The sequence below is a fragment of the Acanthopagrus latus genome, chromosome 3, assembly GCF_904848185.1.
Source record: "Acanthopagrus latus isolate v.2019 chromosome 3, fAcaLat1.1, whole genome shotgun sequence".
In the NCBI taxonomy this organism is placed as follows: Eukaryota; Metazoa; Chordata; class Actinopteri; order Spariformes; family Sparidae; genus Acanthopagrus; species Acanthopagrus latus.
The window spans coordinates 20,157,176-20,184,771 of record NC_051041.1 but is presented as its reverse complement, the minus strand read 5'-3'; the positions used below and the strand labels follow the sequence as shown (position 1 = coordinate 20,184,771).

The following is a 27,596-nucleotide window of genomic DNA, read 5'->3' as shown; positions in this document are numbered from 1 at the left end:
AGAATTCACAGACTTCACCGGAATTTCTGCTGGCATTGCGATGAGTAACTATATAACTAATAACTATAGATTGAATTTAGATTTTTGGGCAAACTTATCCTTTAACTTCTGCCCCCCTCTTTTGTTTGCATTTCTATCTAGTCATAAAGAAATGCATTTCCCTGCGTTGAATACTTGCATTGTTCATCTGTAATTACAGGCACATCGGGGGCGTTAGTAGTGAAACAGTTGGTTTTGCTCTGAATTGTTTTCCAATAAATGAAAACAAATCTGCCTTGTCCTTGTCTTCAGTGATCAGCCAGGGACAAAATAAATTCCTGACATGTGAAACTGCATTGGAAATAACTTGAATTGTCTCATCTAGTCATTTTTCCTTGACTTAAAGTGGGGCTGCAAGGCGGCAACCTCCCAGTGCACTGTATGAACACAGCATCTCGGCGTGTTACAGTATGTTTGATACCCCAACCCATCTATATTTAGCGTGATACCAGTACGGAGAGGGGAAAGACTTCCTCGGGTTAAATTAAGCTCTCCAGCGTGCCATTACACCTAATGCTCCTCTCACTTCTTTATTTTAGATCCCACTGAAGACCTAGAGCCAACTGACTGATTGGCCCAGACAGCCGCGTGGAGGCTTTTTTAGAGCGGTGCAATGAAATCCTCCAGAAATACGAGTCAGCGGTTATAACAGAGCTTAAATGCAGGACCACCAGCTGTGACCTGCCCCCCCCCACCCCCCACCCCATTGCCTGACCTATAGACAGTGTACCATCTTGAAAAATATTACCCTTGGATGACCTCAGTGTGTGCCGATCTGTAAATATCCAGATATTGTTGGGGTTTGCCTTCATTTACTTCCTGTGTAATGACTCTCCAGCTTTTTAAATATTAAAGGCTGCATTTGTTTCACTCAGATTTTTCTAATGATCTTACTTAAGCTTAAAGGATCATTTTCAGGTTCATAATTCTATTTCTGGTTAGTGCCAGAATAGGTTTGCTTGATTTAATGCTCAAAAGACGCATCAGAAACACTGCCCCCTGTTCCTCCTCTGTCTGAGATGCTCTGTTTTAGTTCCTGTCTCTTTAAGGCCCCCCTCCTGAACACTCACATTGCTCTGATTGGTCAGCTCACATAAGTCTGAGCCAGCACCGCTCACCGTGTTTCTGTGCTGGCTCTGTTATGCTTTCGGCTTCCAGTTAGCATTGCTTTTCTATTGTGAATATGGTCATAAGTTATGTAAATGTTTGACATGGTGATGCAGTGTGATGTCATGAAGTCACAGAGTTAAAGGCGGGACTACTGACAAGGCACTCCAGGCTCTTCTTTGGGAAAAAGGAGCTCTTGTCGGTGTAGACTTTTGGATTTTTAACTTTCAAGACGTTTTACATAGAACCCACCAAAGGCAGGGAAAACAGCGAAAAAGTGTAATAGGTCTGCTTTAACATTTAACAATTGAAAAATGAATAAACTCTGGCTTATCATCACCTTTCAAGATCATATGCAAACAGTTGCCTTGATGCACAGTACATTAGCATAAACTTTGAGTCGTGTCTCTGTCCACCTGATGAACGTGAGTCCAGTATTCTGTTACCAGAAGCTCTGCTCAACCTCGTCACAGATCCCTGAGGGAAATCTTAAACACTCAGTTATGTCCACCAGCTAGTTGCTAACTCTGCCCAGGTACTATTTGTTGCTGGGCAGGTTGCGCAGTTTTAGAGTGATTTTGTAAAAAACCTGTAGATCCGATCACACCACCTTTTCTGACACCAGGTGGCCTCAAAGAAACATCTGCTGAGCTGGCTGCTTATTGTTAAATCTGAGGATTAAGCCTAGTTGTAGTAAATTGTTGCTGCACTTTGCTGAGGCCAACAAAGCGGAATTACACTTCAGTCAATTTGGGACACTGATTTTTTTGATGTGTTGCAGCAGTAGCACAAAACACAGAGCGGGTTTTTGAGTGTAATTACTGCGGATTAGGCCGAGCATAGCCTGAGCTGGCCTGTGTGTTTTTCTGTTTGGAGATGTGTAGATGGTGCAGTAAATGTTGAGGGATTAGTCAAAGCTGAAGGGTCACAGCACTAATCTCATTATGGCAGGAGGGGAAGGAGGGATCTGACCACTCCTGAGCGACTTAGCAGACAGACTCAGCAACGGGGGAATCCCTTGTTTCACTGCAGAGGACGTTCCCATGCATACATGTACGCATGTGTTAATGCAAGTACAGGTGTGTTCGTCTGTGCATTGTGACTTTCTTACTGGGAGTTTGTTGAAGTCTAACAAAGAGTTAGATGTTTTAAATTGAAGCGGAAATTTATGCCGGAGGGAATTTTTCCTGGGAAATCAACTTGAAGAAGGAACACGGGGCTCAATGACTCGTTAAGGCTGACATGTCTCAGTGCATGTGAGGTCATGGTGGAACAGTGTGGACAAGAACGGCCAGTCCTCCAAAACAAAACAGTAAAACTCAGAGCGAACCTATAAATGAAACGTGCCTTTCTGTCTGTCCTTCATCTGTCCGTGTGTGCCTGATCACACACATGCACGCGTGCACACACACACACACACACACACACACACACACACACACACACACACACACACACACACACACACACACACACACATTCAACACAAGCCACAATGACACATCCCAGTGAGCATTTCAGCTTTTCGTGTGACAATAATAAAACCGAGGGCCAGGAAAAAAGGAGAAAGACCAGCAGAAGACACGTGGACAGTCAGATCCTCCATTCAAAATCCATCCTCTTGCTTTTTCCCTTTCTTTTGTCTTCACTTCTCCTCATGGTGGTGGTGGTGGTGGGGGGGGGGGTCTAATTAAGATGCTTTATCTTCCTGGTTTGTGTTTAGCTGTTATTTCAGTCTCCCTCTGTTCGGCCAAGCTGTTTGGCCCGGAGGTTGACGGTGAGAGTGATTTGTTTGAATTATTTCCAGCTTGAATGCACCATCACCCTGTAGACACGCAGCGTTAAGACAGCTGCAGCACTTTGTACCAATGGGAAAACGGCCCATTGATTATTTAGCATGTCAAAGTTTGTTTACTCTGGAGCAGAAGGACGATTATGTTGACAGGACTGTGTTAGCATCTATCGGGTGATTACAGGGTGTCGTCACGATGATATTAATGTTGGCATGTGAAATTGTTTGTTCGCTGTAAAAAACATCTTATAAAGTTCAACAAATTTACTACTAACTGCTTACGCCTGAAGACAACAAGTGAAGGATTCTCTCAGTGTTTTAGTAGCATGAAAATGGCAGAATTCGACATGAAAGGACTTAATTTGCTAATTACTTTGTGTGTTAAAAAATACAGCTCTGTTACATACAATGTTTGCTGACAGATTTTTAATCTACCCACCACTGTCATCTAAATTCAGTTCGTTTTAAACAATTTTATTCGTTACACACCGTGGTGGTGTGTGATGTGGTCCTGACAAGGGTTGCAGATGACATTACCTCCAGTGATCCCTCAGCAACAGAAACAATGTGCAGTCTGCACAAGGCACATACAATAGCCATCTTCCTAATGAATCCTGAGCTCCATCAAATCTAAAACTAATTATTTGGATTATTTTAGAAGCTGAAAGTTTAATTGTTTCCTTTTGTGAGGAACTTTTCTGAACCTGCTGCCTTGTTAAATCAGAACAGTAACTGCAAGGAAAGAAGTCCCTTCGTGAAAGAAGAAATATAAGAAATAAATGATGAATAAACTCACTCTTAAAAAATTAATTTTATGAAATTTTGATTCAGTATGCATTTATCCACATTTCTGTTTGTCCTCCTTTTAAGCTCTAGCCAATCATAACGCAGGGTGCCCACTTTTTAACACCTAACAGCATCACTGACGGTGCACCAGAATGAATCCAGCCAAGTTTAAGACTTATCACTGCTGCTGACATGCTCCTGATGCACAGCAGACGTTTTAGTAAAGGTTACCCTGACAGTCCAACTCATGGCCTGATGAAGAACATGAACATAAAACGTGACCCTCGAGGGCCAGACGGAGCGTTCCCTGCATCATTAAGAGGCCACTTGATTTCCAGGGAAACCTCGAGAGACGAGAACAAGGAAATCAGACCAAACAGGCTATTTGTTTCGAATGAAATGTCGGTCATCACACCTGCCACCCACCTGTTTTTTATCTGTAAAAAGTAACATGAAATCATATAAAGACAGTTTCAGTGCTGATCTCAGAGTGTGAATTGAACCGACTCTATGTGACATGTGGTACTTTTGTCAAAGTGATCTCCTTTAAATGAGCAGAAAAAGGAAATGTCTTTGATGGTTACCTGACGCAGTAGGAGTCAGCTGCATTTGACACAGACACTCCAACACTGTGGTTGTTTTCCACCACCAGGCCCTGAATGTAAACTAAACATCTTCTCCATCAGCTGGACTTTCTCAGAGAAGGTTTAAATCTACATTTTACTCACATGAAATGACAGATGCATAATGTACTGTATGTTGTCTGTGTATTTTTGGAAGGGGAATTCCACTTATACCGCCCTCTCATTTGTCTCCCCTGCCCTGACTCCCCAGAAGCAATGGGCTTTCTTTCCTACTCAGTGGTCACCCCTTTCCTTTCCCTTCCTTTCCTTTTCTATTCTTTTCTTTTCTTTCCTTTATCCATTCCTTTCCTTTTCCCTCATATACTCTTGGAGTTTGGAGTCACTTTTTCCCACCTATTACACACACGGGTGCCAGTTGCCTCTTGCCAGTTATGACTGGGATGATTTGACTATCTCATCTGTAGCCTATCACAGATGTATTTAATGAATGCCGCTGCTGATCTCACAGGAAGGGTCCTGCAGACGGAGAGACAGACAGACAGGCCTGTAATTCTTCGTCAGCATGTGGAATGATAATGATTTTGACCCTGGACTTGGGTTAGCCTTGTGTAGCTTAGCTGCGGTTGCCACCGAGCTCCAGACCGCAAGCCCTTACCTTCATACGCTTTTAACCTGCCCCCCTTTCTCTGAAGGAGATTTGTCATCAACACGCAAACTCAGGATTTACTCACGCAGATCCTGAAACCCCCTGCTGACACACAGTTGAATGCACAACTGTTCAAACTCTCACATGGACACTTAACTAAACAGACTTTGAGCTTAATGCAGAGCATTTAGGAACATCATTACTGTTGTGTGATTATTACATTGGCATGCAAATTCAGTTACAAGTACTGTGTAATATGCATTTTGAATAGGATTATTACAGTGTTAATATAGGAAACAACAAAATGCCCAGTGTTGGTCACAGGGTCACAATGAACATTTTGAGGCTCCGTGATATCATAGAAGCATATTAATGACCTTCTTGTGTCCAAGGATAGAAATAATAAGGCTAAATATCAGTGTAGAATGATAAGAGCTTGGTTCTGAGTGCTTTCCGTGTCGTGACCTGAATACCTCACCACTGAAGCCCAGCCAGCAGCTCATTAACATTCCAATACAGCTCTAATCACCGCTGCAACATGCGTGTGTGTTGGGGTGTGTGTTTGTGTGTTTGTGAAGGATAGAGACCGCGCACGTGTTGCTGTGCGAGCGAGGACGCGGTCAAAGTGTGTGATGAAGTGCCTGCCCCAGGTGATCAGAGCCGAGCGGCGTGATTGGTTCCATCGACTCCCTGCGCTCCTCTCCCATATCAAACTATTGTGCGGCTTTTTTCGCACAGCTGAGACTCATTTCCCCCGCGAGTTTTATGGAGCTAGTCATAAAACACATGAAGATTGGTGATAGATGAAAAGGTGTACATGGGAATAAACGGTACAAGCAGACAAGCTTACTTCAAGTCAGAAAACATTCTGAAAGCTTTATCCCTGAATAAAAAGAAACATAACCACTCCTTTGTCTCTTTCTCTTTACAGAAAGACTGTATAACTCTAATGGACGTGACTTGAGAAGGGCACTGTTCTCTCTAAAGCAAATCTTCCAGGTAACACACACACGCACACACACATATTTCCCATGCAATTACTGTCAGTTTGTTGTTGCAGAGTACAGTTGGTTATTGTGGCCGCCGTGCGCTTCCATGATGACAGGGATCTCCATCAACGTGGCATTTCTCTCCCTGTGTGTGTGTGTGTCTGTGTGTGTGTGTGTGTGTGTGTGTGTGTGTGTCTGTGTGTCTGTGTGGGTGGGTGTTTGTGTTTGTGTGAATCTTTATTTTAAGATGAGAGGAGTCAGCCACCTAAAATACCGAGGGCTTTTTCTGGAGCAAATGTAACAAATCATAGTTCAGCAAACACAACAGCAATGTGATAAAAATGACTGCAGCATTTACACGAAGAATGTGTAACATTTACACATTAAAATGTTTAAAAACAACTGCAGCTATGTCAGGTATTCTGTTGGATTCTGTTCTTACACTAGTAGTGTTGTAAAAACTCCCCTAAACTTGTAAAAGTAAAGATGCTCTGAGAAAATATGACTTTGCTGAAGGTAAAAGTTGCCCATACGAATAGTAATTATCTGATATGTTCTCATTTTTGGGCAACAAAAGCAAAACAAGTGAAACATTACCTCGTCTGTGAACATTCTGCCTGAGTAACTTCAGACTGAGTTTCATCAGCATGGCTGTTCAAAAACAAAGACAACAACTCCCATGATCCCACACTATTTCATGTTCATCAAATAGCATCTTCTGTTCTCATTGCTTTGATTGAGCAACAGAAATTACAGACTGTGTATTTAAGCGCTATTGAACGTATCATTATAATTTGTAGGGCAAACAAACGTGACTACATGATGACATTTCAATTAAAACATCATTAATTTCATCCTCTTGTCATTCCACTGCTGCTGCACAAATTTCCCTGTCCTGTCAATGACACGACTTTCTCTCAGGTTCAGTGTTTGTGCAGTATCAGAACTTGGACTGTGCACCTGAAGGCAGCATTAGTTATGGACTCCTTTGCCTTCAGACAGACATCCATCTCCTTAAAGTGTTTTCATCATCCCCTTAGTTCTGTTTATGTAATTAGAGACAAAGTATCAAAAGCAACACATTGTGAAACACATGGTTGTTGACATGTGTGCTGTGTGTATCAGCTGGCCTTAATCAGTGGGCAGCTGCAAGTTTTTGTACTTTCAACTTTAATCAGAATCCTGCACATTACTGACACCATGTGGTATTAAAGGGAAATGCAATTTGAATACACTCGAATCTGTTTGTACATAATCATTGTCATAATCATTGCTGTCTTAACTAATCCTGTTTTACTTCAGGATGACAAAGATCTGGTCCATGAGTTTGTGATGGCTGAAGGTCTGACGTGTCTCATCAAGGTGGGAGCCGAGGCTGACCAGAACTACCAGAACTACATATTGAGAGGTACAGTCTCTCTCACAGTGCAAGAAGGAACTCTGACATTTATACAGAATATATTTATAAAGGTGCCATTTTAAGAGAAGGTTTATTTTAATGTCTAAATAACTGAATAAATCAACAGTCCTCAAAGGACGACACCATTTCATATTGTTTTACTGTGTTTATATTTGCAGGACCCTCCTTAGTAACCACTGCCTTTCTAGCTTCCTGTTTTGGGGACCATACTTCCCTAAAGGAAGGCTTGTTTATATGGAATGATATCATGTGACTATTTCTGACATGTATTATTACCTTCTTGATATTATAAATATCAACTATCTGAGATGGAATTTTATTTCACACTGCATAATTCACCTTTAAGGGAAAAGAAACAACCAAAAAACAATGCAAACAACAGCAGATTTAAGATATTTTATTTTATTACCACTTCTGTTTAAGATGATCAAAACTTTGTAGTAATAAGATAATAGAAACTGTGACAAACTTTGTCTTTAGGTGTGTGTGTTTGGGTGAGTTGACAGTAAGTACAGTCAGTAATACGAATAATGATAATAGGACTAATAATAAACAAGGTTAAGGAAAATAATCAGAATCGTGATACTAAGGATTCGGAATAGTAGAATAATGAAATAAAATGGAAATAACAGAAATCTGAGGCTGAAAGGAGATCAGACAGATGAGCACGCAGCAAAATATAACAACAATTAGTAATAAAAATAACAAGCACATGACATATAATATGGTAATAGCATTTAAAGATCATGACAATATGAGATACAGTACAGCAATGAAAAGACAGACACCAAAGCAATGTAGCCCTTTAGAGGTGATCTAGTAAAAATATGGTATATTTGAACACACAAGTGATCATACAAATTCTCACACAAGCTTTCCATAATTTCCAAAAGCACTAAATACACTTAGTTCCCCAGAGAGCTCTTTGATTTCTCTTTCACACACTTAAACAAACACACATGGCCATTCCTCTCCAGTCTTTTCCATCATTTCCACCCCAAACATGTGTCACGATTAATCATTTCATGAGTAGCGTAATTATGTCGGCTTTTTGTTACCATTAATTGCCTAATGACTCGCTATCTGCAGCCGAGCGCCGAGCAGTTGTCAGAGGATCTTTCGTCCCAGAACAAAACTTCTCTTGATAAACCTCCAACTGTGCAAACACTGTTGAGAAGGGCCTTTACAGCTCTTTATTTATAAAATAATAATTCATCTGAAACCATTTGCAGGCCTGTCTGTCAGGTGTAACAACCAAGCTGGCAGCAGTGACTCTGTGTCAACGTGACATCATCTTTCAAATATGCACTGATGTGTTGACATGTGTGTGTAGACATGCAGCAGCCAGTGAGAAGATAACACTGAGAGAAACACAGCGCAGATGTTTAGAGACAGTGAGTCAAAAGTGATCATCACAAGACTTTTCATAAGGCAGTTTTTCAAAGCCCCTGGAGCTTGATAGACTGAGACACTTCCCTGAACAACAGGTCCAAGGAAAATCAGTCATTTCAAAATTGTTTTATAATTCCTTGATCAGAATGCCATATGGCCGAATCGAGCTCTCCACTATCTGTCTCTCCTCCTTGGCAGATGCTCTTTTGTGAACAGGAATGAGCCAGTAGTCAGATCGTTTGCAGGTCTCTATATTTTCAGGATTTATTCGATTTTGCAGGATCACTTTGTAACTTTTACCTGTTGTCTTCGATGTGAAGGTCTTGGCGTACTCCTCTCTCTCAGAGACGTGTATATCTGGTGTCGAGTAGATTCCTCTTCCGTACAGATCTCCGTCGCCTGCACTGTAATGACTCTTGATGATGCCTTTGGCTCCTTTTAAGCTCGTCCCATGGTAGGAAACAGGCCATTCTCCAGGTACAGAGTGATTCCTCCATCCTCTGGTGCCCAACCAGGTGTCTCCATCTGGGTATTTACCTTTGACCTTCAGGGCCAAGCGATACCAATCTTTTGGACGCTTGTAAATCTCACCACCTCTCATACACTCAGATGAGTCAGAGAGATCAGTGAAGTCGTAGTCATATTTTGGATCAAAAAATTCTTTCAGATCAATGAAAAACTCCTTCACATAGTCATTGTGCAGAAACCTAATTTGCTTGTAAAAATGAAAGTGCATGTAACTTCGTTTCTTAATTTTACTTAAAAACATATTGAATGAGAGGGAAACCACATGTCCCCAAGGGTTTATTACAACCTTTAACATACCCCTTTCTGTAACAGAGAATACAGTGGAAAAACAAAATGACTGGGGCTTTGAAAAAAAGGAGTAAGTTTAATTCATTTCTGCTCAATTCAGACTTTGAATGCTAATTCTTTGCACTTTTTCTACACTTAAAATCTTATTGAGTCATTTCTGTTGTGTAAAGGACCATGATCATTCGTGTTTTGTGTAGTCAGCACAGTTGCACAATACAATCTGTGTTGTGTTTCAGTTTCTGCAGGAAAACACCCAACACCCCAGCACCAATACAACACTGAAGGGAAGAGAGTCTATTTATTTATATGTATTTTTTAAGGTGTAACAAGGCAACTGCAAGTTCAGTGAAAATTAAGTGACTATAGAGTTAAACGCTTCTAATAAAATAGATCATCAGATATTGATACCTTGAGATGCTTTCTTGTTTTTCCCTTCCCTTCAGCGTTTAATAGAGATTCTTGTGCATGTAAAAGATAACTTGAGTGTTTAAAAGGTCAAAGTCTGCACCGACAGAAGCTCCTTTCTCCCACAGAAAACACTGCCTCTGAAACGCCTCGTCAGTAGTCCCGCTTTTAATTCAGTGACTTTGTGACGTCACAGTTTTGCAATAACATAAAAAAACACAGTTTATGGCTAGCAGCTAGATTGGCATGTAAGAATTAGTTTATCACAGCTGCTCTGTTGTTTTTAGCGGTGCTGGCTCAGGCATGTGTGAGCTGACGAATCAGAGCTGGCTGAGTCTTCGGGAAGGGAGGCCTTAAAGAGACAGCACAGGACAGTACGAGAAAATGTATGTGTTTTTGAGCATCAACGCATATAAACATATTCTAGTTGTAAGCCAAAATAAAATGATGAGCCTGAAAATGAGCATAATATATCTTTCTTTAAGTTTCTTGACCTCTGGAATTCTTTGGGTATTTTGTAATCATTGCTTGTAGTTCTTGATTGATTTGATATATCTTTTTATCCCATCAGCCCTGCCCAACCATTGAGACATGAATACACAAACCTTGTATAAAATAACAAAATGTTTTATTATGTACAATTCTTTACAGAAAGTATGCTTTCAGGTACAATCCCACCTGATCATGGAAATATGTTTTTCAGGGCCTTTAAATGAGTTTTATGTTCAGGGTCCATCATGTTTGACCATAAAAGAATGACATATACACAACATGTTTTCAGAATGAAACTGAAATAATGACTAAAACATATGAGTGATAGCCCAAGTCAGAAACTCAAAACAAAGTAACGTGATCCTCCATATAAACACTTTTGGACCAATATTAGTTTATACAATACTTAAACTAAAGGTGAAAACAACTTCAGTAGGAATATGCACAGAATAAACCTCTTAGAACAACAGAGTAACAGATCCTCGCTCATTAACATAATCAGTTGTTAACTCCAGTCATCATCATCGTCATCGTAGCTTCCACTGACATCATCGAAATCATCCTCATAATTATCGTTATCGCCATCGTCATTGCAAGTGTCTTCAGAATAGTCAGTATCATGTCTGCCATCATTGCAGCTGCCGTCATCATCAAAATCTTCATCGCCATCGCCATCATCGTCCCCACCATCATTGTCATCAGAATTGTCTTGGATAGTGTCATCATCTTCGCTTTCGTTGCCGTCGCCGTCATCGCCATCGTCATAATAACTGGCATCTTCATCGCCATCACCAACGTCATCATCTTCATCACCATCATCATCATCATCATCACCAATGTCATCACCATCATCACCAGTGTCATCATCTTCATCACCATCATCATCACCATCACCAGTGTCATCACCATCATCATCACCATCACCAGTGTCATCATCTTCATCACCATTGTCACTCACACTGCCATCATCATGTCTGTCATAGCTGTCGCTGTAATAGTCATCCCCGACCTCGTAGCCATCTTCTTGGCCGCTGCCATCTCCATACACCTCATCACTGTCATCATCATTTGATTCCTTGATCAGAATGCCGTATGGTCGGATGGAGCTGTCCACTATCTGTCTCTCCTCCTCTGCAGACGCTCCTTTGCGAACAGGAACGAGCCAGTAGTCAAATCGTTGGCAGATCTCTCTCATTTTAGGATTGATCCGGTTTTGCAGGATCACTTTGTAGCTTTTCCCCGTCGTCTTCGATGTGAAGGTCTTGGCGTACTCCTCTCTCTCAGCGACGTGTATATCTGGTGTCGAGTAGATTCCTCTTCCGTACAGATCTCCGTTGCCTGCACTGTAATGACTCTTGATGATGCCTTTGGCTCCTTTTAAGCTTGTCCCATGGTAGGAAACAGGCCATTCTCCAGGCACAGAGTGATTCCTCCATCCTTTGGTGCCCAACCAGGTGTCTCCATCTGGGTATTTACCTTTGACCTTTAAGGCCATGCGGTACCAACCTTTTGGACGCTCGTACAGCTCATCACCTCTCTTACAGTCAGCCTTAGTGTCAGAGAGATTGGTGAAGTCGCAGTCGTAGTCCGGGTCAAAGAAATCTTCCTCTTTGATGATTGGCTGCTTCACATAAGCCTGTCGTTTCCCAGTGAGGTTGTGGAGATGAAATTCATCCACAGATAAAATGTCCTCTGCTGTCCCACGACTTTTCTTGTCATAGGGTTTGATGGTTTGGCCGAGAAGTGAAGATATAATTTCAATTCTCAAGCTTGAGTCCAAATACATGCTTGACAAGGCCGTCATCGTTGTTGTTTACTTGTCACCCTACCTGAATTGTCGTCTACCTTTCCTGCTACACAGTCGTATTTTGTAATCAAAGTAGACCTACCAGAATAGTCTTTTACTTTCACTTTCATTTTCACTTCCAGTCATAGTTTGGATGAAATAAAGTCAGTTCTGTTGCTTATAGTCACAGCAGTAATCAACAGCTATGACAGAGAGACGTCTCACATCGTTTTTATCCGATTGTCGATCAGATAAATCGATTAAAGTCTGAGTTGTTTTGGCTCTGATGAGGCAGCAGCCTCCCTCTGTCTGTCGTGTCGCTCGGTGCCCCGCCCACAACACGATCTGATTGGTCGCACGTCTCGCGCAATAGCGTCAAAGTTGGATGCTTCTGTTCCACAGACGAAAGAAGAGGAGCGCATGCGCAGACTGGAGCTGCTCCAGCGAGCGGAGACGGGAGTGTGTTTCAAAAGAAGTGCGGTGAAGCTGCAGGAGCGCGATGATACACAGATGAAGTCACACGGGGCGCATCCGTGCTTGTGCCAGCTCTGTCTACACTCTGCCGCTGATCGTGATCAATAATGTAACGATAATGAAATGCTGCCCTTCACCGGTACAGACATTAGCTGTAGTGACGAGTTGGCATGATGTCCATCAACACATGACTTTCTGAATATCTGAATATGAGAGAAGAACAGAAACTGACTAATGGAAATCTGCTGAGCAGCTCCTCTCAGGCTCATTGTTGCCACCGGTTAAACATCTTAATTTATTAGTTTATTTAATTTGATATCAATGCATACATTTCCTCAGTAACTAATAATGAAAGTGAACCTTCTGTTAGTTGAAATGCGAGTGAAACGCTGTCACTGTGGAGCCCTGATACACATCAAACTAACCACATGCTTGTCTCTGTCAGTACAGTGGGAAACAATATTAATGAGGCTCGAGAAGAAAACTATTTTCTGATCATTTCTGCTTCTTGTCTGTTATAAAGAAGTGTCCATTTTCCTCACATTAAATGTTGTCAAGTCATTTGTGTTATAAGGACTTGGATCACTTTTTTTTGTGCACAGTTGCACAAGACACATTTGTGTCACAGTTGCACAAGACATGTTTGTGTCAGTTTCTGCAGGAAATTACCTAACAGCCCAGCACCAGTAAAACACTGAAGGGAAGAGAATGTACAACTCTTTATTCACACACAAAAAATAATGAACATTTAACATGTTTTCAGGTGTAACATGGAAACTGATAGTTCACTGAAAAGAAGTTACTACAATATTAAAACATTTTGAAACAATAAATCACAATTTTCAATCACACGTTTCTGACCCACAAGATTCTGTACATATTTTCTAACCACAGGATGTGAACATTTTGCTTTACAGCAGTATTTCTCTGTGACAGTTCACACTCAGAAGACAAAGATTAAAAAGAAGTCAAGAAACAAAGCTTCCTCAGTTATTATTTGTGACCAGCACACAAGAACTTAGTTATTACTCAGAACTGATTTACTTTCCTCACTTTTACCCATCAGCTCTGTCGACTTCAAGCATCGAGAAGCACACAGATGAAACACAAATACAGAAAAAAATATGTAAAGTACAAACTGCTCTAATTTAAGTCTTTTCACCCTTTTTGTCACTGGGAAGAAAAGGCCCTCAAATGAATCATCACCATTTTATTTCCTTAATCAGAATGCCGTAAGGTCGAATGGAGCTCTCTGCTATCCGTTTCTGCGCAGCAGCAGACGCTCGTTTATGAACAGGAATGAGCCAGTAGTTGGATTGTTGGCAGATCTCTCTCTCTTCAGGATTGATTCGGTTTTGCACGATCACTTTGTAGCTTTTCCTCGTCGTCTTTGATGTGAAGGTCTTGGCGTACAGCTCTTCCTCTGCTGCGTGTATATCTGGTGTCGAGTAGATTCCTCTTCCGTACAGATCTCTGTCGCCTGCACTGTAATGACTCTTGATGATGCCTTTGGCTCCTTTTAAGCTCGTCCCATGGTAGGAAACAGGCCATTCTCCAGGTACAGAGTGATTCCTCCATCCTTTGGTGCCCAACCAGGTGTCTCCGTCTGGATATTTACCTTTGACCTTCAGGGCCAAGCGGTACCAACCTTTTGGACGCTTATAAATCTCACCACCTCTCATACACTCAGATGAGTCAGAGAGATGAGTGAAGTCAAAGTCAAAGCTGGGGTCAAAAAAATCTTTTTCGTCAATGAAAAACTCCTTCACATAGGCATGGTGCTCCCGGAAGAGGTTGCAGAGGAGAAATTTGCCAACAGACAACACATCTTCTGTTCCCCCGCATTTTCTGTCATTATAGGGTTTAATGACTTTATCAAGCAGTGAAGACAAAACTTCTAATCTAAGATTGGAGTCCAAATACATGGTTCCGGAGGCTATTATTAAGTTCTTGCCGCGTTCTCTCGGTCACAGTGTGCGTGCAGCTCTGCTCTCTTCTCTCTCTTCAAACATGTAAGCCAGCTCAGCATGTGCTGAGATGAGGAGTCACTTTCAGTTTGACTTGTGGTTTCCAAAGAATATGTCACGCTTCGCTGCCTTGACATAAAGCAACACATGACAACTACGATAAAAAATGTTTGTATCTTAATGTCTTTAGAGTATAAAATGTAAATGAAAGTGCCAATAAGATAATTGTCTTATTATTACGAGTGCTGCGTAGAGTTATAGCAAATGTTGGTGTTTCATGAACAGAAAACCTGGCCATTAATCGAGGGGGAAGTGTAGATGCAACAGGAACCTCATTTATACATCCTCATTTTAGTATCTCGTTATGACTTCAAGGCAAATTCAGAGATCAGGAAGCCATATCTACTGTACGTATGAAGCTGGAAAACAACACCGTGGCTTGGAAAGAAAACTCATCTCAAGTTATTTTGATGTTCTGCTTCATTTTGATCGTTTATCTGTTAGAAAGACTCAAAATTTTCTCTGTTGGTGTATTGAATCCTTTGAACAGATCTATTTTCCTCACTTTTGTGTATCGTAAGGACTCATTTATTATTTGTGTTGCTGTATGCCCAGTTGAACAAGACACACTCAGACCTCACAGAACTCGGATATCTGCTCTGTCTGCTTGTGGCTGCGCAGCTCTGTGTTCATGTTCATGAGCTAATGCTCACAGCAGCTTTAATTTAACTATGTATTTACCTCCCATTACACTGTCCATTTTATTGGTTAATATATACATTTTAAATGTTGTCAGTTGTTTACTTATTCTGTTTCATTTGCATTTTTCCACCTCTACTTACAATCTTTTTTATTTCTGTATTTATTTTTGACAGGAAATTGAAAGTACACAATGTCAATATATTATTCACTTCTAATTAATGATGTCATCATGTTATCTTATTTGGATGACCAGTAAAACATCCTTATTTATCACTTGGTTTAATTTTATATCAATAATCTGAATCTCCCAAGTGACAAAAACAATATAACTGAGGCTTGAAAAGAGAAACATTTTTTTTTTTTAACTTCTATTTCTTGTTACAAGGACTTGAACTGTTCCTTTTCTGTTGTTGTTTTGAATCATAATTCATTGAGGTGTCAATTTCCCTCACTTCTAATCTTATCAAGTCATTTATGTTACAATAACTATGATCATTTTTGTTGTGTGCATGTTGCTGTGTGCGTGTAGCACAGTTACACACAACACATCTGTCATCTGTGTAAGTTCATGCAGGAAATCCCACCCCTGCACCAATAAAACACTGACAGGAAGATCATGCACAACTATTTATTACTACACAAAAATGAGTGAACAATGAACATATTTTTCAGGTGTAACAAGAAAACTGGATGTCCGTCAAAAAATAAGTTGCTATACATAGGATACAATACATCAGATAATGATTTTTCTCAACAGTAAACACTCAGAAGACAAAACAAGAGTAAAGGTTAGGAAACAAGGAAGTTTCAGTTATTGTTCACACCCAGGAAATGAGTTATTCTTCTGCTTCATAACCGTGTGGGTGCGGCTGATTTTCCCCACCGGCCCTGTCCACTTCAAACAGTGAGTAGAAGGTAAAACACAAAAAAAGTAATTTCATGTGTAAAACTCATTTTTCACATTCTTAAGCAGTCTTTAAACTGGTAACACCTTTATTATAAGTGCTTCTAAATGTCTTGTAATACCAAAATAAACATTTCTGTAATTATTATCCACGCTTAAATAGTCTTGTTAATGTTAATAAGCATCTTATGGGACTCACAAGGGCCTTATTTCCTGTTAACTAACACTTATTACTGGGAAGTTAATATAAAGGGCTATTAAAGATTTTAAATAAGCAGATATACTAAAAGTATAGTACATTTCAATTAAGACGTTCATGACTAACAGTTGTGGGTGACAGTCGATGCTAGAAGCTCTTTGACAAAACAAAGTTATGTGTTTATGTTTTCAGTCTTCCATTCAGAGAACTCTGGCCTGATATGAGTCTACACAATACTTTAAAATAGAATGCAAATGTTAAACCAAAGAAGAAAACAAACCAGTGAACAAAACAGACTCTAATTAGACATAATCACAATCATCATCATCATCAACATCATCAGCATGTTTTGTTTTTTTGTCGTATGTCTTAGTCTTGTTTCACACATCAGCTATGTGAATTATGAAGTTTTCACTATCATCATCGTCGCTCCCCTCATTCATTTCCTTAATCAGAATGCCATACGGTCGCACAGAGCTCTCCACTATCTGTCTCTCCTCCTCTGCAGACGCTCCTTCATGAACAGGAATGAGCCAGTAGTCAGATCGTTGGCAGATCTCTCTCTCTTCAGGATTGATTCGGTTTTGCAGGATCACTTTGTAGCTTTTCCCCGTCGTCTTTGATGTGAAGGTCTTGGCGTACAGCTCTTTCTCTGCTACGTGTATATCTGGTGTCGAGTAGATTCCTCTTCCATATGCAGATCGTTCTCCTGCTTTGTAGTGACTCCTGATGATGCCTTTGGCCCCATCTAGGCTCGTCCCATGGTAGGAAACAGGCCATTCTCCAGGTACAGAGTGATTCCTCCATCCTTTGGTGCCCAACCAGGTGTCTCCGTCTGGGTATTTACCTTTGACCTTCAGGGCCATGCGGTACCAACCTTTTGGACGCTCGTACAGCTCATCACCTCTCATACACTCAGACGAGTCAGAGAGATCAGTGAAGTCGAAGTCGTACTTTGGATCAAAAAAATCTTTCTCGTCGATGAAACATTCTTCCATGAAAGCCTGTCGCCTCCCGGTGAGGTTGTAGAGATGAAAATCATCAACAGACAGAATATCTGCCTTTCTCCTGCATCGTTTCTTATTGTATGGTTTAATGATTCCTCCAAGAAGAGAAGACAAAACTTCAATTTTCAAATTTGAGTCCAAATACATGGTTGAAGGAAGGATCGGTGTTGCCCTCTCCTTTTGCTTACAATGTGCGTGAGCTCTTTCAGCTTGTCACTGGAGTTTATATGTACCAGGCGGTTAAATTAGATCTGTGATTTTTCTTTCACTTTCCCTTTCCAAATTTTAGATGTCACCTGTCCACTGCTTTGACATACAGCGACAACTGGGACAGACTGGACTTCCATCCAGAGTGTGATGCCATCATGTTGTCTCACTGTGAAAGCTGATTTAACACAAGGCTCAATAACAGTTAATCATATCAAAAGTTTAGGGAATAAAATAGAAGGCATACACAGAAGTTACACAAGCAAAATTTGAGGCAATGGGATTGTCCTTTAAGTAGGCATGAAGTGTGATAAGTATCTGGTACTGCTAAGAGTACGAGGGAACGCTGTTTCATTCGTCCTGTTTCAAGAATCTTAACTGACTGGACTGGTAGCTTGAACTGGGTTGGTGGCACAAGATAACTTAGTCTGGTTCTGTGTCTCCTCACGGTCATGTGTGGAAGTGTGCTGAAAGAAAAAAAATCTTAGCACTTCAACATTTATGTAAAAAAAAGCTCACTCCACTTTTTAATCAAAAGTTTAAAGGTAATCTCTGAGCTCTCCGCCCGTCAGTAAACCGCTCTGGATCAGAAGCAGAATCTGATGTGACTGTTTACTCCTCTGGTCTGGCTTCACCTGCGACAGCCTGGTCGGCTCTGAAGAGTTCAGCAGCGCTCCTCCCCACAAAACACTCTGCAAATGTCTGTTTTGTCTTGAGAATTGGAGAATTGTAAAACACGACCTACAGCCCAACGTCCAGATTCAGTGTTTAGTCTCAGCTGTTGGATGGACTTTTATAAACGTTGCTTTGCTCACTTCAAATTGCTTTTGTTAAAATATTTGCTTTCTGATTTTTTTCTTTCTTGCTCATGTTGTGTGTGAGCCGGGCTCACTTGTTACAGAAATGTAGATTTAACATATGGTGAAAGAAGAGATGAGAATTCACTTTCACTTAGTCTCCTGGTTTGGGTGTAATGTAATCTGCACTGTGCTCTGACATACAGCAACAGGTGACAGCTGCAGCTTTGCTGACTTTGATTTAAATACAACTTGAAAAGGGGATCCTGTAAATGCAAGCACAAGTAATAAGCTGTCACACAGACAGGAGAACTCAATATTAATTGTAAAAACACTCATCACACATTATCAAGTCTTCCTTTAAGAAGCAAAACAAGACAAGATGTACCTTTATTGATCCCTTCAGTAGAAATTACAACAACATTTGATATGTCCCCCTGTTGTGGGTCAATAAAGGAATACTGATGTTTCTTTATAAATTCCCATTAAAGGAGACATATTTTATTAATTTCCAGGTTCATCATTTTGTTTTGTCTTACCTTCTAAAGTGTGATGAGGTAGATTTATGAAGTTTAACATTTAGTGAAAAAGTAAATCTTGAAAATATACTTTGTTACTTTTCACTGCTGATAACCTGAAACTCTGTTAAGTATAAGCATACATTAATACTGGGTACAAATGAAACAATACAACTAACTGAGGCTTTAAAATCTTAGAGAATATTTCTAAGTCCTTTCCTTTTTTTCTCATAATGAACTCCAGCATGAAGATGATCCCTGATGGCTTTCCCTGTTATTAATAGCTACTGCAGATGAACCCGTGTGCTGCACACAGTTGCCATTTGGTGTGCCCAGTTTGTTTATAGCAAATGTTGAGCCAACTTTCTATATTTGTTCTGACCGTCTAACGTTTTGTTTCCCCCTTCCTCCCCCTCTCTCAGCTCTGGGGCAGATCATGCTGTATGTAGACGGGATGAACGGTGTCATCGGCCACGCTGAGACAATCCAGTGGCTGTACACTCTGGTTGGCTCAAAGGTACAGCCGAGCATAAATACGCACAAAACAAAGAAAAGAAACAACCTCAACATACACGCACACAATGCAAGCAGGCTGTAGTCGGCTCTGAGTTAGCCATTCATTGTTATTTTTAGCTTTTATTGCCAGAAACACAAACACATCTGCTACTGATCGTATTCTGCGTCCTGACCTGAGGGTGGTGTCCTTTGATGGTTTTGTGGTGTCTTCGTTATTTTTAAATGTTCACTTCTGCTTTGCACTGAAAGTCAGTCTTAACTCCAGTCCAAACCTCAACAATGTATTGTCTCTATGTGTCTTTAATTAGATTTATTTTAAATATAGACATATCCGTAACCAGTGGTGCACTCATGATGTTTGAGGGGGGGCAGGGGTGAAAAAGGTCCCACATGAATGTGGAGGGGACCAGACACAGAAAGTTGAGATATATGTATAGTCGAGGAAGGGAGCTTTATCACATATTGTCCTATAAAAGGTCACCCAACAGAGGCCTTTAGCATGTTTCATCTGACATAGGGGCATCCAAGAGGCCACACACGGGGTCTCAAATAACTGTTATGTTTCCTAAGACAACTTAAACTTCTTGTAACTTCTTGTAACTTCTCCCCTCCTGTAGTTCCGCCTGGTGGTGAAAACAGCTCTGAAGCTGTTGCTGGTGTTTGTGGAGTACTCCGAGTCCAACACGCCACTGCTGATAGAAGCCATCACCTCTGTGGACACCAAGAGAGGTATAAATAGATTAACACGCCACCAGCTGCTGAGGAACATTTTCCCTTTCATTATGTTGGCCTGATTACTGTAAATGTTCGGTTTACAGCCCAGGCTCATACAGAGGGGTGGCAGTGGCAGGAGAGAGTGCCAATATAATTGATGTTTCTCTTTTGTAATTTACTGATTTCCAGGCAGCAAGGCGTGGGCCAACACCATGGAGATCTTGCATGAGAAGGATGGCGTTGACACAGAGCTGCTGGTCTACGCCATGACCCTCATCAATAAGGTGACCGCACCTGAAGTGTTTATGTTCTGAAAGTTTACATAGATTCTAATGTAATATTTTCATCATTTACTGCTGGACAGAGTAAAATCTAACTCTGATATGACCCAAGGTACTTTAACTCATGTGTCTTCTTTCCACATTTCTGATTTATTTCATTGTTTAAATTTTATTTAGTCACCAAAACGTTGAAGATTGAGGAATGAAATTGCCATAATTCGCCACTTTCTGACTTCTCCATCAGATCAAGGATTTTGAACCTCAGTCGCACCTCAGTGACTGATCTGTATCTGTTTTTTGTTTTTTCTTTCAGACGCTGGCGGCACTGCCTGACCAGGATTCCTTCTACGACATGGTGGACGGTCTGGAGGAACAGGGCATGGAGACAGTGTCCCAAAGACATCTGGGGCGGAAAGGCACTGATCTGGACTTGGTTGAGCAGCTCAACATTTATGAGGTTTGAGGCACAGAAAGTCAGAGGGAAACTATTGCAAGATGATGTTTACCTTCTATGACAGATCAAACGTCTTGTAAGAGCTGCTCAGGCTGAATGAATATGACTCAGTACTGTATTTAAAGTACATTGGCCCACTTCTCACACAATCAACTTTCCCCTCCAGATGACTCTGCGGCATGAAGATGGCGACGATGACAGCCAGCCTCCACCTGCGGGTCGCCGAGACCGCCGGCGGGTCAGCCTCGGGAGCGGGGACAAAAAGCGCGGCCTGGAGAGGAGGCGGAGCCGCAGGGCCTCTCTCGGCCGATCTGGTCACGCATCCCCCTGCAGCCCAGCGTCCCCGCAGAGAGCCGGCTTCCAGCCTTTTAATGGACAGAGAGCCGAGGACATGAGCGAGAGGTGAGAGGAGGGGAACCTGTTCTGAGCAGGTGTAGTGAGTGATCATCACTCTTGAGCTCAGCAGAGAAGTTCTGACTGTCTTGTGCCAACACTTTCCGCTCCAGAGCACTGTCAGGTTTCCTTCCATCCATGTAAGTTCAAAGGTCTCTCAGAGAAAGGTCATCAGCTGACCTTTGTGGCCGACTGCTGCTTCTCACCTACATGCTGTAACGGCAACTAGTGTGTCTCCTGTCACATGAAGCACTCCTGAGTGGCTTTTTGTTCTGCAGTGAAACACCGGCGCACATTTGTGCTCCACTAAGAGAAAAAGAAAATCCTCAGCAGCCTTCAGGCCTTCAGGGTTTGCCTGTACTTCTAATACAAGCGTACACTTTATTAAACCAGCACAGGCTTATTTCAGTGCTGTGTGTGTATGCACGACAAGGGGAATTTGGAGCCGGTTGTAGCTGTTTTCCTCAGGTAAATACTTCCTCTGTGTTTCCTCTCATCCGTCATAGACTCCTTTTACGTGCCTCCTCCTTCATGCCTTTATCCTGTCAGCATGCAAGATGCTAAAGCAGGAGTAAAAATTAGCATTATTGTATGAGAAATCCCTCAGCAGATTATAATTGTTCATGTCAGAGACTGTTTCCAGGTTTACATTATGTACGCACACACAGAATAACAAACTTGTAATGGCCGTCCCATTCGTCACACACACGGCTCTGGTCTCGTGGCAGCGCACGTGGACTCGACTGCAACAAGACTCATCTGGTTTCACTACACAAGACAGTTTGGTGTTGCTGATCTCAAGTCAGTTGTCCAGCCGAGGCGTGTTCTCCTCTTAGCATTCCCTTCCCTCTTCCTTCTCATCCAGTTTTGTCTTCGTGTGCATATTAAAGTAACTGTCTGGAGGCATGGCGTGCGTAATGAGAAACATTCATTCCCCCCTTTCTCCCGCTCCATCATTCTGTTTTCATTCATTCTTTCTTCTTTTTTTCATCACTTCATCTGATAAATGTCACATCCTTGTTTGTCTCTTCCATCTCTTTATTTCTCTGTTGTGGTGAATCCCATTTGCATGCTTTTCTCATGTATCGCATCATCTCTCCCTCAATCCTTCCCCTAAATGTTCCGCCCGTATGTCCGTTCATCCACCCTCCACAGAGAGGAGGAATGTGAGGATGGCATGGAGGAGGAGGAGGAGGAGGAGGAGGAGGAGGAGGAGGAAGAGGAGACTCCAGTGACTGAGTCTGACTCGGATGAGGAGGAGGGGGCTGATACAGTGTCTAAAGAGACCACCCCCAGGTATTTTAGGACATGGTGGTAACCTGGAAATGAAATAATGTCCTGTGGTCTTTTGAAGTCTCCTCTTTTAATGTTTCTGGTTGTATATCTGGCTGTTTGATCTCCTTGTGGCAGATGTACTACGTAGTTGTTGGTATGATTGCAATACTGCACCTGGTTCCCACTCTCTCCTTTGCACAGTTTCATCCATTTATTCCTCTAAATCCATTCCTCTGTTTCTAGCCCGGCTAGACCTCTTCCATCTATAGTTCACCGAACAACCCTCCAGTCCATCACCATCACCTCAAGAAAGGAGAACATAAAGGACGAGGAGCAGAGGAATCGGACTGAACCCACCATCCACTCCCCCTCCTCTCCTGCCTCCTCTCTCCCCATCTCCTCCCCTCTTAGCCCCCCAGCCCAACCCTCCCTCCTGGCCTCCCTGCTGGCAAGGAAGAGGTCCATCGTCACCGTCCCGGCCACCAAGGAGGTCAGCCCGCCGTTGCGCGGCATCTCCCGCCCCTCCCCCGACCGCCTGCCCTACCTTCCCCACTCGCCCTTCCACCTCTTCTCCTACGACCTCGACGAGGAGCCGTCGCCCCCGGCTTCGGCTAAAACCAGCGAGGAGTCGCCTAAAACAACGTCTCCCAGGTCAGACGGACAGCAGAGTTCAATCTCCCGAGTTCAAGAGGCACAGAGAGTTTTCCCCGCATATTTTCAACGCTGCACTTTTCAGTTTCCACTTCTATTTCTGGCTTTTACCAGCTTGGATCTCTTTGCACCACTTTTGTTAATCATCACCTCCACTTTTCATCAGTTCTTCTCACTTCTTTGACTGCACGGCTTCACACCTTCAGCCTGTCATCGCTCTTATTATCGCCTGTCGTTCCTTTTTTCCACCTTTTCTTCTTTCTTTTCTTAGTTTTGATGCTTGCAGTCCTCACTTTTGTTTCCCACTGTCACCACCTTTTCCTTCTTTTGAAGAACAGCACAAGCACAGGAGCTTTTTCACAGCTGCGTTGCTCTTCACCTGTAGATCTGTAGTTTCACTTCTTCCTTCTTATCTTCATCCTTTTAGTAGAATTTTAGCAGTTTCTCATCCATATTTTCTCCCTTCACTGTCCACTTTGATATAATAAGTATATAGTATTGTTGTATATGATTTTTCTCATGGACTTTCCACATGACCTGATCCTCACCTATATATAGCTTGTTATGATGATGCTATAGTGTATCCAGGATGCCACAATTTAAGGCCCTAGGCACAAAAGATGCATATTTAATAGGTCTGCAACAAACAATCATTCTCTGGATTTATTGATTAGTTTGTGTAGAAAATGTCTTAGTTCTGTCATAAAGGAGTAAAACAAAGAGAACATTTTGACAGTTAAGAAACTACAAGAAAGAAGAAAATTACACAAACCAATTATCAAAGTAGTTGGCAATCAGTTTAAAGGTGCAGTATGTAAGAATGTCAAATTCATACTCCAAACTAGGGGGCAGCATACCACTAAAGAAGGCGCTTACTGCTGCTAACTAAAGCGGCTGTTAGCTTGTAAGCTCAGTTAACCGTGCAGTTAGCGGTCATGTTAACTGACTCTGCCTGGACTGGGAGTACAAAGTGGAAAAGGGCTAGCTGGTTAGCATGTTAACTTCAATAGTTATCTCTCTAGATGCCTTTGACGAAATGTCAAAACTCTTGTGTCTTATCGAATGTTTTAAATGAAAAGTTGAGGTTAAACAAGGCTTATGAAAGAAAACTGCTGCCTGGATAAATTAATCCTCAAAGTAAATGTATTATAGCAGAGGGATTTCTCAGAGGGATTTCTCAGATTCACAGTGGACTTGAAGTAAGGAGAGACACCTTGCCTGGCGTTTTCAGGAAACACAACAGAATAAACACTACAGCAGTTGATAATTAGGGTCACTCTGGCGTTGCAGCAACAGCATTCCCGTTACGCAACAAGGTGTCACATTCATTTCTCGCCACCAGTTTCGCACCGACGAGTTAGTCACTAGGGTGTCGTGTAACCGGGTGACTGCGGAGGTCACTCACTGTTACCCATTTTCTCACCCCTTCTCTCACCCAGGAATGGAGGTGTCATGTCCTATGCCTCTGTCAGTACGCCGAGTACGCCCACCAGCCCCAGGTGAGAGGAGTCGACATCTTCCTGTACATGAAAACATCCTGAAAAAACACACTTGTGTACCGTTAACACATTCATACACAAGTTTGTGTGTGTTTGCCTGAACAAACACACCCCACGTGTGTAACAAGCTCGGACTGTGTGCGGCCCTGCGATGTGTTCATGGTGCTGACATAGTGAAGTGAATGTGATCCCAGCTCTCTGGTTCCCCAGTTACTAAGCTGCTCCTGTTCCCTCCATGGAGAATACCCTCATTAAACATAATTTATGGCCTGGTACATACATATGCACACATGTCTAAGCTCTGTATATATATAACGAGCATGTGATGTGTTGTGTTCATGAAAACATTCAGATGTTTGTATTGTCACAGTGCTACAGCAGAAGCTAGCAGAAGCAAAACCGTGATGCTATCAACAGATTATAAAGCAGAAAAAAGTCTTGGAAGAAATGTTTAATGTTGCACTGTGCTGACGTGTTCCACAGACGCGGTGCTTGAGGATCACAGCTCCACACTGACTGAGCAGAGGTGTAGTCAAACCTTTATTTCTTCTGCCTCTCTTCCCTTCAGGCCTGCTTTGGGAGGTCTTCTCTCCTCCTCTTATCGGCAACACCAGGAATCACTGGCGGCCGAGCGAGAGCGCCGCCGTGTGGAGAGAGAGGAGAGACTGCAGAGGATAGAGAGAGAGGAAAGGAACAAGCACAGGTGAGGCACAGCTGGCTTTGTTTTATAAAAAAAAAAGCAGTTTGAAATAACAGAGTACGTTATATAAAAATGAGATATAATTCAAATGGGACTCCAGCACTGGAAATGTACTTCCATTAAGATGGGGGACTCACATGAGACAGAATATTTGAACAGCAGAGGCAGACATTTTCTGACTTATTGCCTCAAGTATGAGCCAAGCTCCAAAACACAGGGACAGTTTTCATAATGCTACTCAGAATCTTCCTAAATAGGGTTGTGCCTGAATCTGAATTTTCCAAGTTGACTGTCACCAGATGGTTCTTGAATCTTGTTGTAACCATGAGGTTGCACAGCAGCCAGTCTTCAGGATAAAGAAATAGTCCTGCAATTAAAACGCAATTAAACCGCAATTTTACATTTTTACTCTTCGTAAATGAGTCACATTGTTATGTTTTTACCTGCTTCAGAACCATGTTGATGGCACATTGTCTTGTAATAAGGTGACTGGTGTCTCTGTCTCAGTTACTCCCCCCCATCACTTGTTTCTGCTCTATGTAACCTCAGTGAGAGGGTCAGATCACAACGTTACATCCACATTTACCTCAACACATACCAGTGTTGTGACCTAATAAGTTTCATTTGTCAGTAGCACCTACATCTGACTAATTGTCACAGACCTTGGATTTGTTTTTATAACATAATTTTCCAGTTTCCAGGTTTCCAGTCCTTAAGCTGCTGGCTTTGTTAAATATGATGATGGTGTTGATATTCTCATCTCTCATCAATCTTCTCATCAATGTCTTTTTCTTCTTTAGCCAGAAAATAAAGAATATTATTATAGATTTGTAACATACAAAGTAATGTACTGTAGAATCAAAGCTCCTATGTAAATATGTCAAATGTACTCTATTAAATGTAAATGACAGTATATATTGACAATGATTTTAAGTGTACAAAACATATGAGAAGAGAGTGGAGTCGTGGGTGACATCAGTACCTTAGCCGCTTGTTGCATGGTGTGTAAACATCTCATATTCACCCTGGCAGGTCCGCAGAGGATCATACTGGTGCAGGGTTTGATTATTATGGTTTTAAAGTCTCTGTTTGTGTGTCTCTCACAGTCGCGACTATGTGGATAAAATGGAAGAGGCCAGGCTTGCGCGGGAGGAGAGGTAAGTGTGTGCACTAAATCAAAACAACACACACTCACAGAACAGCTGAGCCCGCGGGGAATATGTTTCAGCCTGTGGTTTGGGAAGCTCGGTAATAGCGTAATTGTTTTCAGGTTAAAAAGGTGCCCTTTGCTGCCAGAGGCTGGGGGGATACTGAACCGATTTTCTTTGCTCTGTCGGCTTGTTTTTCCCTCTCTTAAGGAGCTGTATTTTAACTGCCACGCTCTGCCAAGTGCTGGATTTTTCTGGCCTCATGCTGTGAGAAAATCAGATTCCAGGATTCGTCAAGCTTTTCACTCAGAATGCGCGTGCACACACACAGACGCTCAGGCATATGTACTTCTAATCCCACAGACAAGAAGAATTTTCATGAGGCTAATAAATATATGTGTATGTGCAAAGGGGAATCACAGGAAGGAAGAGCCACACTCAAGAGGGTATGAGAGGTCACGATCAGACTCAGGACTGATCGCACTCGATGCAGTCATCTTTTTGTTATTTTCCTCCCTTCTCTACTTCTTTGTCTTCCGTTGACACACTATGTACTGTGCCAAGTGTTTTTTACTTCAGGCTCAGACCTCTTTCACCTTCAATTTAGAGCACCGTTGATGAAATAGTGCACGGTGTCCAAGGGTCGGAAATCAGAGCCAAAGAAAGACAAACTGAGACCAGGTGAATTCAGCAACAGATGGTGGAAACAAGACATAAGACAAGAAAGCCAGAGAGTGAGATGAGCACATGGGAGATGTATCCACAGTAGAGGTTGATGTATTTATGGTGTATTTGGGCCTCATGGTTATTAGGAAAACATTACTTTTACCCCAGTTTACTTCCCTGAAGGACGTATGTGTCGGACAAGATACAGTGCTGTAGCACCTGGAGAAAAAGAAGAAAAAAGGGGTGTGAAATATGATGGCTTCACTGACA

At 41.9% G+C, this 27,596-nt stretch overlaps 1 protein-coding gene across 5 annotated transcripts in view; it reads left to right on the top strand.

Moving 5' to 3' along the window:
• fhod3a (formin homology 2 domain containing 3a) overlaps positions 1–27,596 on the top strand; it is a 64,018-nt gene that overhangs the window by 22,866 nt on the left and 13,556 nt on the right. For 2 of the 5 annotated variants that reach the window (XM_037093531.1, XM_037093532.1), the window contains exons 4-16: positions 5,886–5,953; positions 7,246–7,351; positions 19,452–19,546; positions 20,163–20,274; positions 20,449–20,543; positions 20,854–20,997; positions 21,161–21,396; positions 21,501–21,527; positions 22,543–22,683; positions 22,906–23,313; positions 24,753–24,812; positions 25,381–25,515; positions 26,619–26,669. In XM_037093531.1, the coding sequence (XP_036949426.1) occupies positions 5,886–5,953; positions 7,246–7,351; positions 19,452–19,546; positions 20,163–20,274; positions 20,449–20,543; positions 20,854–20,997; positions 21,161–21,396; positions 21,501–21,527; positions 22,543–22,683; positions 22,906–23,313; positions 24,753–24,812; positions 25,381–25,515; positions 26,619–26,669 (1,678 nt within the window). The remainder of the gene's footprint in view (positions 1–5,885; positions 5,954–7,245; positions 7,352–19,451; positions 19,547–20,162; positions 20,275–20,448; positions 20,544–20,853; positions 20,998–21,160; positions 21,397–21,500; positions 21,528–22,542; positions 22,684–22,905; positions 23,314–24,752; positions 24,813–25,380; positions 25,516–26,618; positions 26,670–27,596) is intronic. The other 3 variants (XM_037093533.1, XM_037093534.1, XM_037093535.1) reach the window with 3 other exon arrangements.